At 36.6% G+C, this 17,157-nt stretch overlaps 2 protein-coding genes and 1 non-coding gene across 6 annotated transcripts; 1 reads left to right on the top strand and 2 right to left on the bottom strand.

Annotated features, from left to right (window-relative positions):
* Positions 1–39: 39 nt before the first annotated feature.
* LOC126371966 (protein suppressor of sable) lies at positions 40–7,332 on the top strand. 4 transcript variants are annotated; one of them, XM_050017443.1, is made up of 3 exons: positions 875–1,145; positions 3,210–3,928; positions 4,448–7,332. In XM_050017443.1, exons 1-3 carry the CDS (start codon positions 1,120–1,122, stop codon positions 6,688–6,690), a joined length of 2,988 nt encoding a protein of 995 aa, XP_049873400.1. In that variant the 5' UTR covers positions 875–1,119; the 3' UTR covers positions 6,691–7,332. The 4 variants fall into 4 exon arrangements, with proteins under 4 accessions (XP_049873398.1, XP_049873397.1, XP_049873400.1 ...); XM_050017441.1 differs by lacking the exon at positions 875–1,145 and adding an exon at positions 40–179 and having other exon boundaries at positions 3,210–7,332; XM_050017440.1 differs by having other exon boundaries at positions 871–1,145; positions 3,210–7,332.
* A 252-nt stretch (positions 7,333–7,584) lies between these two features.
* LOC126372004 (intraflagellar transport protein 22 homolog) lies at positions 7,585–9,421 on the bottom strand. The gene is made up of 4 exons (XM_050017503.1): positions 9,313–9,421; positions 8,995–9,170; positions 7,791–7,993; positions 7,585–7,706 (listed from the first exon to the last, which is right to left on the bottom strand). The coding sequence occupies exons 1-4, from the start codon at positions 9,355–9,357 to the stop codon at positions 7,585–7,587; spliced, it is 546 nt and encodes a 181-aa protein (XP_049873460.1). The 5' UTR covers positions 9,358–9,421.
* Positions 9,422–9,745: 324 nt separating this feature from the next.
* Trnaq-cug (transfer RNA glutamine (anticodon CUG)) lies at positions 9,746–9,817 on the bottom strand. Its single transcript has one exon. It is a non-coding gene; the product is annotated as a tRNA-Gln (tRNA).
* Positions 9,818–17,157: the final 7,340 nt, after the last annotated feature.

Genomic DNA, 17,157 nt, shown 5'->3' on the forward strand with positions numbered 1-17,157 from the left:
CACGGAAGTGTGAGTGTCGAAATGTGGAACTAATCGTCATTTTTGTTTCGCTGCAGTCGTCGTCCGAGTCCGAAATCAATATTGCGTCTCTTATAATCACGTCTTTATGCAGCAATGCTATGAAAGAATTCCATTTTACATGGCGTATAGTAGTCGCACATAGTGAATCGTTCATTAATGTAAGATTGGTAACACTTACTATTATTTACTTGCTAGGCCGATAATGAATGCGTGACCCCATTTTACATAAGTGCTTGATGAGAAGGATATTTCATATTTTTACACGTGCAATATCCATTGTTACACTGCCGATATTTTTAAGCGTTTCCGCGTTACAAACAAAAATCTAAGAATAACCGATACTCGGATAAGTCTCCGATAAAGGTTTTATAAAAGCCATAACAAAATGGCGCTAACGAGCTGGCAACAGTGCAATTTCTATTTTCACATTTTTTAAAGGAATGGGGAGATATTTGTGCATGTCCGTAATTTTTATTTATTGTAAGTTTGTATTATAGGTGGGTACACGAGATTTGTTTTTTCTTGTAATTGTCCGGGACTTGGTGCTGGTAAAGTAATTGTTAATTTTTTCCCTTCTATGTTTGTTGAATAGTTTTTGTATACCGGCTATTCTTATTTTGATATATTAATTAATCTGTATGATTTTGTTATTGTACATAATAATATTGTACCTACTACGTTTTGCACATTTATACGTTTTCAGTGCTCAGGAATTTGTTGTCATAATCCGACCGAATTAGGTGGTTAGTTAGTTTAATAGTGTGAGTCACGTCATCACGGGTACTATACGCCTGTTTTACGTACTTAACGCTTGTGCTAGTGTGAGTGGACGTTGTACGCTCGTGACCTCGAACTGAGGAAGGACACACAAAGACATTTTGCCGTTCTAGAAGGCTGACGTCATCAGAACGTAGCGAGAGTGCAGCGTACAGCAAGACATTGTGAAATGTGAACGGCCACCCACTGCCTGCTTTCCGAGCTCCTACTAATTTACTTGAAAGTGGTGGCTACAAACAGTTACTGCACTGATTTCTGTCATACATGTTGAATTGCTAACTGCGCAGAATTTTCTTTGTGAATTTTGGAGATATATTCCCAATGCTTATTGTTTCGACGAACATTAGGTATAGTATTATGAGGCAATGCTAAATTGCGATGTCATTACGTAAAAGATTCTGTATTAACGTTCTTAGTCGTGGTTATTTTTTAACATTTTAATTATTTTTTATAGTTATTACTAGATAGGGCTTGGATTTCATGTCTTTAAGATCCAACTGGGTCATCAAAAAAGTGAAGCCTTTCGGTGTGTAATTTTACAAAGTTGTAGTGTATTAATGATTTTTGGTCAAAGCAAGCCCTGTGTTTGTCTAAATTTATAATTTTATTGCTAATAATCCCTGTAAATTCACTATTTATTTGGTTATGTACTGTTTTTAACATGTTTGTAAGTGTGTGTGTAATTCCACACGATGAGGTTACATACATGTTCATGTGCGCACCCTCTTAATTTGGTCGGGTTATATTACAAAAATGGCGATCGCGACGTTGCCAGTTCGCGTTCTATGAGCATGACGTATCTGCTTTTCTTACGAGAGCTCTAAAACGATTAATCCAAGTGATATTAGATACTTGCACCCGAAGGAAATAAACAACCTTGGTTTTATACAATTTAGTCACATTTTCATGCGACATGAAAATCGATAAGTATTTGGCGGGGGATAAGTAGAAATCATTAAGTGATTCTTAAAAATTTCCATAGATAGGTAACTACCTAATTACCTAATGATAATGCCACGAATAAAAAAAAACAATAGGTACATTAGGCAAACCTAAGTAGGTAATGTTTTTTGGTAGCGGATGTGGGTATTGTGTATAACCACATCCGTTGTTTTATTTACGCGACTTGCTAATGCCGCATTTGTAACAGGGTGGGTTGCGATCATTTTATATCTATAGGTGCGATATGTTATATTTATGTGTTTAGTCATACAGAAATATCTGCAAAGGGTCGATATTTATTATAATACTGAAGTTTCCATTTCATTTACAAAACAAATCTGCCAATGCGTAGTTAACAAAGGTTTATCAATATTTAAAAAAAGATTTTAGGCACGCATAAAGCAGGCTTTGTGAAACATGGATGATGCACGATAATCATTATGTAAAACATGGCAACATAGCAGTACTGGTTTTCGAGCCGTGTAGCCAGAAAATCTGTTTACACAAATATTCAGATCGCAGCATTCCTAACTAAACGCGGGACCTGTACTCACTCACTTTGTATCACCTTATTTAACTGCATGTTCTAGACTTTCAGTTACGTGGAAAGTTAATAATTTAACTTTAATAATGATAACACATTATAATTATTTATATCCACAATGTCAGTTTGATCAGGAAAGTGAAAAAAGGGGGACCGAGACTTCTCGGTCCAAAAAGCCCTTGTTCTTGAATGTATTAGTAACAAAGACAATTACGCCCAACAATTTAAAACATAAAAACCAATATAAAATGATGTCGTTGTTACGAAATTTGTTCTGAACGGAAATTTTCCATATCAGGTACTTCAAACACAAAGGAACAAATTCAGGAACAAATTTCGTAACAACGACATCATTTTATATTGGTTTTTATGTTTTAAATTGTTGGGCGTAATTGTCTTTATTACTAATACATTCAAGAACAAGGGCTTTTTGAGCAAATCTGTAACGTTCTGACCTGACAAATCTAAAATACCTATAATGTATGCTGATCAAACTTAGCACGAGGCCGCGCTTTTTAATTATAACAATATACTTTTGTGATTACATATCACATCATTGTTTTTTTGCCATCTTTATCGTACAGAATAACGTCCCTATTCTGAGGATATTAGTGAATTCTTCGATCAGAGGTTTTTTGGTTATAAAAAAACATTCCTCCATTAGGTACCTTCATAATATACCTACTTGACAACTTTGAATACTTATGTAACTACCGTAATATCGGATGAATAATAGAGTAATACTTTCATTGTAGAAAGACCCCTAACACTAATGACCTCAAAGGTTATGTTCGAAATCTAATACACGAACGAACAACAGTATGAGTTATAAGTTAATATTACCTAATCTTAATTTTCTTTGAAATCTTTCCAAATTATGTTATTTTATGAATAGTATTAAAATTATATTTTTTCTCAATTCCAGTGAAACCTTCACAATGGCAGAGTCTGCAACGAACATAGATGATTTGGAAGACGGAGAGATTGAAAGCGACGGGGAAGATGCAGTTGAAGCACAGAATGAAAACAAAAAAGAAGATATCACTGTTCCAGAAGAAAAACCACAAGAACAGCAACAAGACCACTATTATTCAAAGTCAGGTAAGAAAAAGAAGTCTAAATCAAAAGGTGAACAAAAGTTTAAAGATAAAAATAAGAAGAATCGAAAATATTCTAATCTTCATGAAGACGATTTCGCCGGAAACATAGAAAAAGCGATAAGAAAGGCTATGAACAAATCTGATGAAGGAGATGTTCACCATGACGATGGCTTTGATGACCGAAGAAAACACAAGAAAAGAAAGAAATATGACGGCAAAGACGGTCCAGGTAAAAAACGTAAGAAGCAAGAGTATTCAGAAGAAATGGATGAAAGTGAAATGATGTGTATAAGGGGAGCATCTCCTGTTCAACGACATTCTCCTTCAGAGATGTATCCGGAAGATGAAAAAGACTCGTACGCCTCTGATAGTAGTGCTGATTCTCGTAATCGTGAACAACATCATCGTCCTCAGAGGCACAGGCCACAACAGCGTGATCGAAACAAGAACAATAAAAATGAGTGGAGAAGAGGAGGAGGGTCACATCCTATGCAAGATCCTGATGGCGTATGTTTGTACTACATGCAAGGAAAGTGCCATAAAGGTGATGATTGCATTTATTCTCATGATGCACAGCCTCCTCGTAAAATGGAGCTGTGTAAATTTTATTTAATGGACTGTTGCGCAAAAAGAGATAAGTGTCTGTATATGCATGCAGATTTTCCATGTAAATATTATCATACTGGTCTTCCTTGCATATACAAAGATGACTGTAAGTTTGCGCACGGTAAACCATTGACTGAAAATTTAAAGAACATTCTTTTAAAACATATAGAATCTGCCCCTAAAGAAATTTTAGGAGATTTTCCCAGGTTGAATAGAGAGGGCGCTCTTAAAATGATACAGACTACTCAGGCAAAATTGGTGCAACAATATTCTGAAAATTCAGATATCCAAGGTATTCCATCTCTCTTTGAACTAAATATACCTAATCCACAAAATGAAAATTCTTTGGTTAATCAGTTTGGCAACGATAGACAACCTAAGGTATCACCAAAAGTGAGGCATTCACGATGGCAAAATGATAATTCTAATCAAAATTTTAATGCTAATTTATCATCAGGTGGCAACGCGATCTCCACAAACGTCTTATGTATCAAGAATCTAACAGGAGTTTTGACACCTCGACAAATTTCGGATCTAACTAAAATGGGAATCGAAACATTAGATCAGTTAGGCCAGTTAACTGTATTACAATTAAATAGTATTGGAATATCTTTGAAGCAGATAACTGAAATACAAATGAATACGATGAGCATACAAAAATTAGGTCTCATTAACGCTAACAATGAACAACAGCCACTTATAAGTACTCCTACAGGAAGTAAAGATTTAGATTTAAGAGTGCCGCCGCCTGCCGTAACCATGTCCAGTAATGCAGCATTATCGTCCGAACTGCCTGGTCAGGACATAGACATGCGCTTTCAACCGTCGGTGACACTTCCAATCAGTGAAGAATCTTCCTCAAATAAAGTTATTAAACATGATTCGCATCCTAACAGGGATATGATAGATATAGATCAGTACACAAAAGATGCGCTAAAGTTTGCAATCAAAGATAAGGAAAATATTGACATTTCTAATGAGACTTTTGATAACGATACGAAGTCTCTTATTTCAAATGAAACGAAAGATGTTGACCACAGAGTTCTTCCGTTTTCCGATGAACCGAAAACAGCAGTGCCCATTAATGATAATAATTCCGTGAAAAAGGAATGTGATACGGATATCAGATTTCTTCAACCTGAACCAATATTCAAAAGTCCCGACAAAAGACACCGTCGCTCAACTACAGATGATGACGAAGAAAGCAATTTGTTGATTGATGAAAAATGGTATTCTAGCGACGAAGAGAAAGGAAGTAAAAGGAAGTCGCCAGTTTCTTCCCCGCGACCAGCATCTATGTCACCGCAGCAACCTGTGCCTCCTATCATAGAACCATCTTCCGTCTTAAGTAAGCTTGGTGATCTGTCTAAAATAGACATTAGCGAAGAAGTTACAAAACTATTAAATACAATGAAAAACAATTTGCATGAAAATAAGTCTGAAACTATATCTGAACCGACTGACCCTCGTAAATCAAGGGATCCTCGATCCAAAAGGTCTCCAGACAAAGTTAGCGACAGTACTAAGGTAATCAATAAAAAACCTCGAGTTTCAATTTATGAATGTATCGAAGGAGAACCCACAGACGGGCGTCGGCGAACTGATGTGGATTTACGGAAACCTGAATTTCCTGCTTTTGGAGATACAGACTTACGGCAAAGTACAAGTGGTGATATTGATTTTCGTTTAGGTTTGCCTTTCAAAGCTATACCTAATTATACTCCAGCTTCAGAAATAAATGGGTCTATAAATAGCCACCCCCCAATTCCGTATAAATTATTCCCGATAGAAATACCACGGCCGGACTACACAGATATCAGAAATAGTACAGCCAAATCACAAGCTCTCCTAGATCCAAGATTAAGGAAAGTATTTAGGCTTTCTGTGGATGAATCCAACAGTGACAGTGAAAAACCATCAAAACCCGTGTCTACAGGACCACGAGTGGATCCCCGAAGGAAACAAACAGAAAATGATAGCCTAGATCAGAAATCCCCCCCATTAGATATACAAACTATTTTACAAAATTCGAACTGGTTTAAAGAGTTAAGTTCCACTCAAAAGATTAGTGTAAATCAACATTTGATGCCTGTAATGCAGATGATCAAACAACATCTACAGGAAAAATCTTCTGGTAAAAAATTTGACTTGACGGCTATACAATCTAACACCGTATTATGTAGTATTTTTACTAATTTAGGCGTTTCACTGGGCGACAATGGCGAGTTTTCGTATTTGCCCAAACCTAAAGAAGCTTTGTTAAAAACTCCAATTAGTTATAGTCAGTCTCCTTTTGGTATGGATGCGAATAATATGAATATGATGAACATGCCTTCAATGGGAGTACCAAGTGTTGGGGGCATGAATAATATGAATGTAGGCAATATGCACGGTTATAACCAATCTATGCCGGATCCTAGAGGTGGACCTACCCCGGGTTTGTTGGGTATAGCACCCAATATTCCACACAATTTTAACAATTTTGGCCCTAATAATTTTGGAAATATGGGTTTTAATGGTCCTAATCCAGGCAATAACTTTAACTATATGGACGGGGAGCAAAACATGCAGAGGTTCCCGAATCGCGGAGGACACCGCGGCCGAGGAAACGACCGGTGGAATAGAGGAGGTTCCGGGAGAGGGCATAGAGACAGAAAAAATTTCAACGATAGAGGCAATTGGAAAAATGAAAGGCATTAATTTTGTGTAGGTGCAGTTTAGTAATATAGTTGTTCAATAATTATTTTTAACGTAACAATAATCCTTCCACATGATACATTATGTGATTAAGGTGATATATTAATGACAACCTTGAGTAGGAACAGCTCCTTTAAACATATATAAAGTAGGTAAAGATATAAGATTTTTTTCTGTACAAAAGCGTAGTGTAAATATAAGATTTTTACATATAATAGAATTTATCATGTAAGTCGAATGTCAGTAAAATTGTAAATTATTGAAATATGAGGTACTCATAAGAGCCAAATATTTTGAGACTGAGTGAATGTATGTCATTGAGATTGTTGTGCGATTTACAAAACTGATTACCTATGATGCGATTGTGTTATTGATTTGGTTGAAATGGTTTTATTTTTGATATCGTTCTGTTAGTTTCAGCTGTCATCGATGTTATTGTTATAATTAAGAATAAACATATTTGGTGAAAGTGTATCACGAATACTCAGTAGTACGAATGAAAGCAATAATAGATATGTATATAAGTCATCTTCCTGCAACTCGTTGTATTTTAACACTTAGTATATATTTGGCTAATTTGTAATAAGTAGTAACTATGAAAGAGCCTATTCAACTTTAAAATAAATCTATGTTTATATTACAATATATCTTTCGATTTGATTTTGATATTCCACTTCATATGAACTTACATTCTGTAAGCATGCGATTTATAAAACCCTACATTATTAGATAGCAAACAAAATAAGATGTGCTCAGGTCTATGGTGTGTCAAAATGGAATGACTTACAATGTTTACAGGAAAGCAGTCTAATGAATGGATGTTTTTCAGTATATTCGTATGTTTTGTAGCCTCGATGTGGTAAGTATTGCCGAAAAAATGTGAATAAGACGACTGAATCAACTTTCCTTGTTTATTGATTGCAAAATTGAGGAGACATAATTCGAGAAATCAATTTTCAGACGGTTACCTCCCGACTTTAAGTTGATAGCCACCTGAGACACTTTGGAGAATGTGGGGGCTGCAAAAGAAAGATATTTTATCCTTTACGATGACACAATAAGAGATCTCGTCTATAGACAGACATAGGTTTATTAACACTTACATAAGTTGAGAGTGTCCACATCGTCTTGGTCATCAGAGCAGTTGAAGAACACGACACATTGTTTAGCAGACAGTTTTGGTTGCGATACGAAATAGTTGTACAGTAGCTCTAGCTCCCTTGTTGCTGCGAGTGCGGTGTTGGGTGAACACACGAGAATGACTCCTTGAACGCCTAGGCGAAGTGCCGGCCAGCACGACTCGAATCTGTGAACATGTTTACTCGGAGAAACCTTAATTTATTAGGTAAGCCCTTGGATGAAGAATGTCGAACATCGAAATCTCAACTTCTGCACCATGGTTTACTGAGTAAAAAAAACAAAATGTAACGATTTTTACAGCGCCCTCTAGTAGTTGCGACATTAAAAAAGGTGTGTAGATAGAAATTTGTAAAACAATCTGTAAATCGAATAGGAATAGGTAAACCATAGTAAGTGGGATAACTTTTTAATAGGTACCTCGGTCCAATACCTATATTTTTGTTGTGAAGTGACCAAGAAATACTAATAAGTACCTACATGACAAACACGTAGAGACATTTGCAATTACAAATTATGATCAGGCAGACATTACAATAGGTACATTGAGGCAAGTCTTAATTAACATTTGATTCCATCTACTAATCTATATTTACTCTAGAATTAAAGATTCAGTGAATTCCTTTTTATTGCATGAACAGTAGTATACAAATGTGTAGGTGTTTCCCAACTGGTTAGAGTTATACCGTACCACAGCATCTATCTAGCTTCGCTTCATATCAGAGTTCATTGCCATTCATCTAGTCTTAGTAGTTTAGTTGTCTTGCCACGGATGGCGCTAGTGCATTTGATCCACCAACGATGCAGTTAGGATACAATCTGTTAAAATGGTTTCTTGCCTTATAGAAACCTTATACCTACGTTACATCCGTAATCAAGGGAAAAATTAAAAACAAGAAGGGTAAGTAAATCAATTTTTAACACAACAACAGTATATAGCATGTTAATAGAATTACAACACCTGCATAATTATACAGCTATTTAATAGCTAATGCAACTATTGTAATTCTCTTAACATGCTAATGCTGCTATTGTTACCTATTTGGGAAATTTATATTTTTAGATATAAGTAGGTACCTATATCTATTTATTATTCTATCTATTTCCGTAGGTAGGTACCTATGGTATAGTATGGAGGTATTAATATTTTTAAAAAGTAGGTGTGTGTACCTGTGATCACCACTGCTGTCCCACAGTTCTATGTCAATGTTATTAGGCTTTCCATTAACATTTAAGTTTGACAATTCGAACTCGACTATCCTGACACCTTGTGTGGGTCTTGGCGGTCCAGCTTCTTCAATATTCATAGACTCTGATATGAAGTTTGCTATTGAAGATTTGCCACTCTGAAATAAAAAAAAATATCAATTTACGGTACATATTGGGTTTTTACCACTTTACGAGTAGGTAACACGAATATTATAAAGATTTATGACGTAATATAATATTGATAATGACGAATGTAATAGGTAAATGATTTTTGCTTACGTTAGAAGGTCCAATCATTAGAATTTTTAACTTGTTAATGTGCATTTTATTTCTTATTTATTGATTCTGATTTGACACACAAAAGCAACTTCGCTTTATTTTGACTGTGTCAATTTGTATTTATGTTTACATCTTTGTTACCATGACTACAGGTTTTTAAAGCTTTTAGTTTGAGGTAAGGCTCGGTCAAAGTTATTCCTACTTTGTATCGTAAACAGAAGTTTAACACCATTTTATCTACCTAATTAAGGAGGTAAAATTATTTTATGTAAATAATTAACTAAGGTACGTCCTGTTAAAAGATAATTAAGTAATTACGAAATGGAAGCAAACAAACTTACACATTCGATCCTATCATTTTCACACCAGTGTTTCAGATACCACTGTTAAATTGCAATAAAACACCATTATCAAAATCTATCACTAAAAAGACAGGTCCCACCGAGATTTGAACTCGGATCGCTGGATTCAGAGTCCAGAGTGCTAACCATTACACCATGGGACCGTTATTCCACTAGTATAAAATTCCGATTACTTTCTAGTGCTTTATTTTTAAAAAGCGCGTCTAAAATGTGTGTTTTCCCTTTCACTGACATAGCCTTCTGCCGAAAGCTGCAACGTCATCGTTGCATACATCACCACCACAGAGAACAGAGAATACATCCATAGGTCGTGAGTTTTAAATCTAATTCTTTAGAAGAAGTAGTAGAACTTGTTTAGATAACTAACTTAATGTTATTCTTGTTTTCACAAATAGGTTATTTCATTCAAATTTGTTCTTTGTTTATTTTGTATGTTAGTTTATACAGGGTGTTAGTGACATCGTAACGAAAAATTTGAGGGATGATTCAGGCCATGATTCTAAGTTGATATCAAGTGGAATTTTCCGTCGCAAAAGTTTGGATCGGAAAATAATTAAGAAAAAAACAAAAATGTTCATAATTTTTTTGACAGGTAAGTAAATTCCACTTGATATCAACTCAGAATCATGGTCTGAATCATCCCTCAAATTTCTTTACGGTGTCACTAACACCCATAACTACTTGTATGGCTACCGTATGTACTTGTACGGGGTGTAAGAGACATCGTAACGAATACTGAAAAGGACGATTCAGCTGAGTATTCTGAGTTAATATCAAATGGAATTTACATCGCAAAAGTATATAATTGAAAATAAGTAATTTATAAAACTAAAAAAAATCATGAATTTTGCGACGGAAAATTCCACTTGATATTAACCCAGAATCATGGTCTGAATCATCGTTACGATGTCACTAACACCCTGTATATTGTTTTCATACAGCGCATTAGGTTACACTGTAATTCTGTATGTACCTTTGTAAATAAATAAATAGTCGTTAAAGTACGCCACTTATTTGACTAGCGATCAATAAATAACTCTTACCAGAGCAAAATTAAGTAAGTAGATAGTTTTGATTCGTAGTTAAGTTTTGGTTCGTAACTATAAATAGGTGCATAGTAGTACCACATAGTGTATAGTATCCACGCTTGCACTTGCTTGCGCGTGCTTGCTTATAGGGGTGGAGTGACTTATCACCAGAAGATTTTAGCTGTCACTTGGTAGATAATGAGGTCCTGAGAATGCTGGTCCTGTTTGTGTTCTGTGGTGGATTAAAGTCTTAGTATGATGAAGGTATTTCTACCAGAGAACAAAACGAACTGTATCCATTTTGCATGTCACCTCCTTAGCTAAACATACATACACACATACATAAACTCATGCCTATTTCCCACCGGGGTAAGTAGAGACTATAGAATTCCATTTGTTTCATCGATTTCAATCCTGATACACTTCTCTTGCTTCCTCCACATTCACCGCGCATGCCGGTTCAAAGGAGATCCAATTTGGTCAATGTACGGCCTTCCAGGTCTTCCTCTGCCAGCGTTACCATCAACCTTCGTTCCACTAAAGTGTTCAAGCTAGTTTAGACAAAGGTATTTACACGTAATTCAAATAAATCTAATGTCAGTCATTGTAAGGACTGGTCGACAAAAACGAGGCAGCAAAAGGAAACTACCAACGGTGTTGACATGCCTGCGTGATGGCAACCTGGTAACTGTTTCTAACAACAGCCGGTTCCTTGCGACAAAAACTACCATTAGACTTAGTACTACTCATTCCTTAAGGCTTAAGACTGTTATTTAGGATTATGAACTAAATTACTTGATTGCTATGTGTCATTAACGCGTGTTTATACTTAATGTGGACTAGTACCTACTTATGGCCAGTAAATGAGTTTGTAAATGTATAACAGAAAAAAAAACCCTAACCTAAAGACAGTACTCAATTATTATTACAAGAGGTTAAAAATGCTAAACCCTATAAAAAGCAAAAAATAATATCCCACATATGCTTGCAAGCAAACTGAGCGTGTAACATTCCTATCACACTTAACAAACGACTTGATGACCTTGAAGACCTGAACCGATTTCCACCAAACATAGCTAAGAACACTCGACTGATATACCTTTCAAACAAAAAAAAACCGCATTAAAATTGGATCATCCGTTTGGGAGCTACGATGCCACAGACAGACACATACACATTTACACACCCCGTCGTTTTTGCGTCGGGGGTTAAAAAAGAAGGAAATCAGGATATTAAAGAACCTACTTACTTAACTCAGAAAAGTTAGTTATAACTTGTAAATAGCTCACCTTAGCAAAACTATAATATAAAAAGGCATGTACCTATTTTCTGTTATCGATTCAATTTTGAGTATGAATATTTCCTCCTGTACTTACTCAAGTTTTCCCGCCCTCACAAATGAACTGCGATTCGTAGCGCCATTTTGAAATTTATGCTATCACAAAATGTCGCCAATGTCAAACATAAGATCGCGTCAGTCTGTTTAGGTTAGTAGTCAGATCAAGTTCCAAGTTACCTTCACTATGTATACATTTACGTAATAGAAACACCTAGTCACCAAGAATGGTGTAATCATGTACAGTAACAGTCTAACGGACCACGACCTTGTGGTCGCTGGTGGTTGAGGCAGGAAGTCGTTGCTAATACTTTGCATAATCCTGTCAGACTTCATCATCAGTTCCCGTTACTAGGGCTGGGAAGGCCTTTCTTCCAGTATTACAAGCGAGGCAGCGATATAAACATAGTGTAGCGAGAGCTATTACCCACTCATTATCTAGTGCAGTCTTTGAATGCCTGGATGATAAATTATGGAATGTGTTTTCCACGATGCAACGGTTTTCGAGCTTTACAATTTTGTGGAAATTCATAGATTTATTCTTTAATGCTAATAACAATTATCATCGGGATAGAAAAAAGGCCCTGTCACGAAGCTTAGTAGGTACGCTGCTTGCTCCGTTAATTTTTTCCCGATATTTTTCTCACTAGTAATTTAGGCCAGTTCATCAAGGTCTTTAGGTAGGTACTGTTAGATAGAAAAGAATCGATCGACTTAATATCGACTGATACATCGCTAAGCTAATGAACGTACAATACTAGCTTACGTACTTTGACAGATCTAATTTCTTACCGCGCATTAAATGTAAACTGTTATCTTATTGAAATATAATCACTAATTGTACTGAACTGGCCGTTCTGTTTAATAGTACATACCATCTTCTTCTTTCACTACCTAAGTATTTCAAAATTCTGTAGTAGGATAATTTAAAATCAGGATAACTTGAAACATATAAAAAACTTTAAATACGTTTTCCCATCTCTATCTATTACGTGGTTGTTCGCCATAAGTTCCCTGTTTTCATTATGTAACTCTAACGGAACATGCCAGGGTATGTAGGCTGTATGTTGGCCTTACCTTATATGGGTAACTTTTATGAGCTTTCATGTCGCAACGTGTTTTCTTAATTGAATTAGATAAATGAAGATTTAATATCAGTTTCAAGGTTCAGTAAGGTTCGGCATTCCTCCTAATTGAGAATGCAATCATCGAATTTATCCAAATTGAATAAATAATACTCATTGTAACTATATCAAACTACCTACTTAAATAATATAACATTAAGTATTAGGTACACCTATCAAGTTTGTATAACAGAAAGCTCGGTGAGGCGAGGGTCCTTAATTCATCATGCGACGGAGGTACCTCACTACCCCAACTGGTATAGTTGTGAGAATATGTTATTAGGCTCACTCAAGTACCTAATAGTCGGTACGGTCACCAGTACTAATATGTACACACTTTAAAACCATGTCACATTAACTTCTTTGACAAATAAAACCGTAAGTCTCATTAAATGCCAAATATGATAGTGCGACAGGGTTCTAAAGTGGGTACATATTGCTCATGACTGTACCTACCTATAGTCCTTATAGCCAACACCAGTAAATTGAAGCTGTCTACAATAACAAAATGTACCTGTACATCACTCAAGCTTTATGAAATGTTTTCTTATCATTTTGCAAACCTCGGGGGACAGCCGACTCGTTAAAATATCCTAAACTGAAACGCAGACTATTCATCATCCTCAGACATGACGTGTGACAGACATTATTTAAGCCCGCAGATGGACAGGCCTGGTAATAAATGCCACTCAAGTAAAGAACACGTCGCATAAAGAAGATAGATTTCATTTGAACATTAATAAATCTGTAAATAGGTAAGTAATAAGTATTGTAACATCAAATCTTCAGGTTAAGTAAGCGAACCCTGTGAAAAAAGGAATAGTGCTTGGGAGATGATGATGATATAATCATCAATTCATATCACAAGAATACACGGCATTACATACACACTTTGCAAGTGTCTTATCGCCAGTTATGGATATCCATTCCTCAGAGTCTAGCAACAAATAGCCCGATATTACAGTTAGGGCCCCGGAAGCATATCGCATCGTATAAATAACTATCCTAACTGTTCCTGACTGGCCTCGCGGATGTAATTCACAATCAGCATGGGATAAACTCGACATTAGCCCGAGTACCTGTTTGTAATAAAGCCTAATGCACATAGATGCGGCGCCGTCGGGAGCGTTCAGGCTTTTTTTGCAAAGTAGGACCTTCCAGTCTCTCTCTCTCTTTATTTAAGAGCTGCGCTCTTGTCGGTGGAGTAATCGCCTCCATTTTCATTACTCCATAAATAGGGCGTGTAGAACGGTGGTTGCCCCAATCAAGAGCCCTACCAGAATCCATTCTTCCAGTCTACGTTCCCCAAAAAATATAGATGGCGCTGTACAGTCTTTTTTAAATTGTTTTAATTTAAATTGTTATCTTACCTCTTACTCTTCATGCGCAATACCTATGTTACTTTAACTAATTTCATAATTTTATATAATCACAATTTTCCTACAGTAATTATCCTCATTAACATACGGACACATGTACATACACGACATACGTTTCACTCTCTATTCACTAATACGCACATGCACCCTTACACACTCTCACTTAATAAACACACACACTCACCCTCGAACTTAAATTCATTATAATCCGTTAAATGTATACATATTATTAACACAGTTAATTTGATTTGATTGTTTAGTTTTAAGCTTATTATTTTTAATATTTTTTGGGGTTCAGCTGAAAATCAGCGTTGTGGCACTCCCTCAATGTAGGAGTGTCACAACATCTTGCTGAGCTGACGTCCCTTTTTAGAGATAAGGTTTAAATTCATTATTTTGTTCATTTTTCTATTGTGTGTACCACCTACTTGTTTCTAAAATGAATGTTTTTCTTTCTTTCTTTCTTTCTTTCTTACAGAGTTGCCTTCGAACCTTCTTATTTCATGGATAATAGACATAATGCATCTTTTATCTTTGTTTTTGGGTATAAATTGTGACCCTTGTAATAACAATTACACCCAGGCAGAACACACCTTCCACGCATTATCATTCTGATCAAAATAAATAGAAGCAATATTCGAAAGATTGTTCGAAAAAGTAAGATGATTCCGTGCTTCGGAGGGCACGTTAAGCCGTTTGATCCCAGCCATTAGCCGTAAAAAAAAACACCTCCAGCAACCCGCATTGGAGCAGCGTGGTGGAGTATGCTCCATACCCCCTCAGGTTGATTGAGGGGAGGCCTGTGCGCAGCAGTGGGACGTATATAGGCTGTTTATGTTATGTTATGTTGTATATTTTTAATAATTATCAATCAATTAATGCTGCTTGGAGGTCTCCCTCTGGCATCATCATCATCATCACCAGCCCATTAACGTCCTCACTGCTGGGGCACGGGCCTTCCCCATGGATGGATAGTGAGATCGGGCTTTAAACGCGGACCCAGTGTGGATTGGTGGTTATTAACGACTGCTAATGCTAATGCAGCCGGGACCAACGGCTTAACGTGCCTTCCGAAGCACGGAGGAGCTCGAGATGAAAACTTTTTTTTGTGGTCACCCATCCTATGACCGGCCTTTGCGAAAGTTGCTTAACTTCAACAATCGCAGACCGAGCGCGTTTACCGCTGCGCCACCGAGCTCCTCAAATCCATCATCATCTACCCGAGTAATGAGAAAATAGGTAATTATCACGTTAAATCTGTACGACTGTTACATTTAGTTTACTTGCTATTCATAGATATTAACTCATTTATTGCGTGATAACACCGGCCCACTGAGTTTCTTTCAGGCTGTCTAAGGTTAGCTGGAAGAAATCCCAATTAGGGATAAGCTCGCTCCCACTGCTGGGCGCCTATGCTTTATCTAACGATAAATTATATGTCAATTTTCTTTGTATTCTAAAGCAATAAAGAGTATACAAACAAACAAACTGTTTTTTGGGAAAACGTAGCCGGGAAAGTGCCTCACACATGGGGACAGGTGTGATGCTATGTTATGATATGATTGAACCGAAAAGATCAGCTTATCGCTACTAAATAATACTCTATCGTGTGGGTTGTGAGGTGATTACCAACCCCGTCAACCCTGGTGTCAGGGTTATTTTTGAGCCGCCATATACTAAGTACTTACATCAGTAAGTAGTAACCGGGACCAACGGCTTAACGTGCCTTCCGAAGCACGGATCATCTTACTTTTGGACAATCAGGTGACCGGCTTGTAATGTCCTAACCAAACTGGGGATCACAAAGTGATATTTGTGATGTCCCCACCGGGAATCGAATTCGGGACCTCCGGATCGTGAGCCCAGTGCTCAACCACTGGACCACAGAGGCCGTCATATAACACTTACACTGCAACTTATTAAATGTACAATACAATACAAATACACTTTACCTACCTACCTACCTACGTAGCCTACGTAGCTACCTACTTTATGTACCTGCGATTTAAAAATAATAATTTATGAACATTACAGTTTACATCACGGCTTTTTGCCGATGGTACTTACGAAGCAATTCCCTTGTTTTAAAAACGGCTTGGAGCGTATAATACATTTAAAGCATGAAAGTTAACGAGTACACGAGCATTTCCATAAACACCGCATTTAAGGACCAGGAGCCGTGTCATGTAATGATGGGAGCCATTTGGCTTTGTACGTAACAACGTGACTGTTTTAAAGAAAGAAACTTTTAGGGCCATGTGCAGGAATTTATAAGTATTATAACCCCAGTTACGGCTTACGATGTCTAGCTTTCCTTTCATTTTATGCCACAACGATACAATTCATCTAAAAAAGCATTAATGCAATTTATACATTGTTTGAGGTTTACGCGGTTATTGACATAATTAAAACACACATTGGTGCTAATTCCTATAAACACCATCTAATTTTATTTTAAGTTTTAGTGTAATTTTCTTATCCGTCGACAAGGAAAGGGACGGGTAATCGACAAGCACAAAATTTATGGAACACACGTCAATTTTAAGCACAAATCAAAAACAACCCTATAAAAAATTTGCATTGACTAATAACCCGACAGAATTAAGTTGACAGCAC

The sequence above is a fragment of the Pectinophora gossypiella genome, chromosome 13 (genome assembly GCF_024362695.1).
Source record: "Pectinophora gossypiella chromosome 13, ilPecGoss1.1, whole genome shotgun sequence".
In the NCBI taxonomy this organism is placed as follows: Eukaryota; Metazoa; Arthropoda; class Insecta; order Lepidoptera; family Gelechiidae; genus Pectinophora; species Pectinophora gossypiella.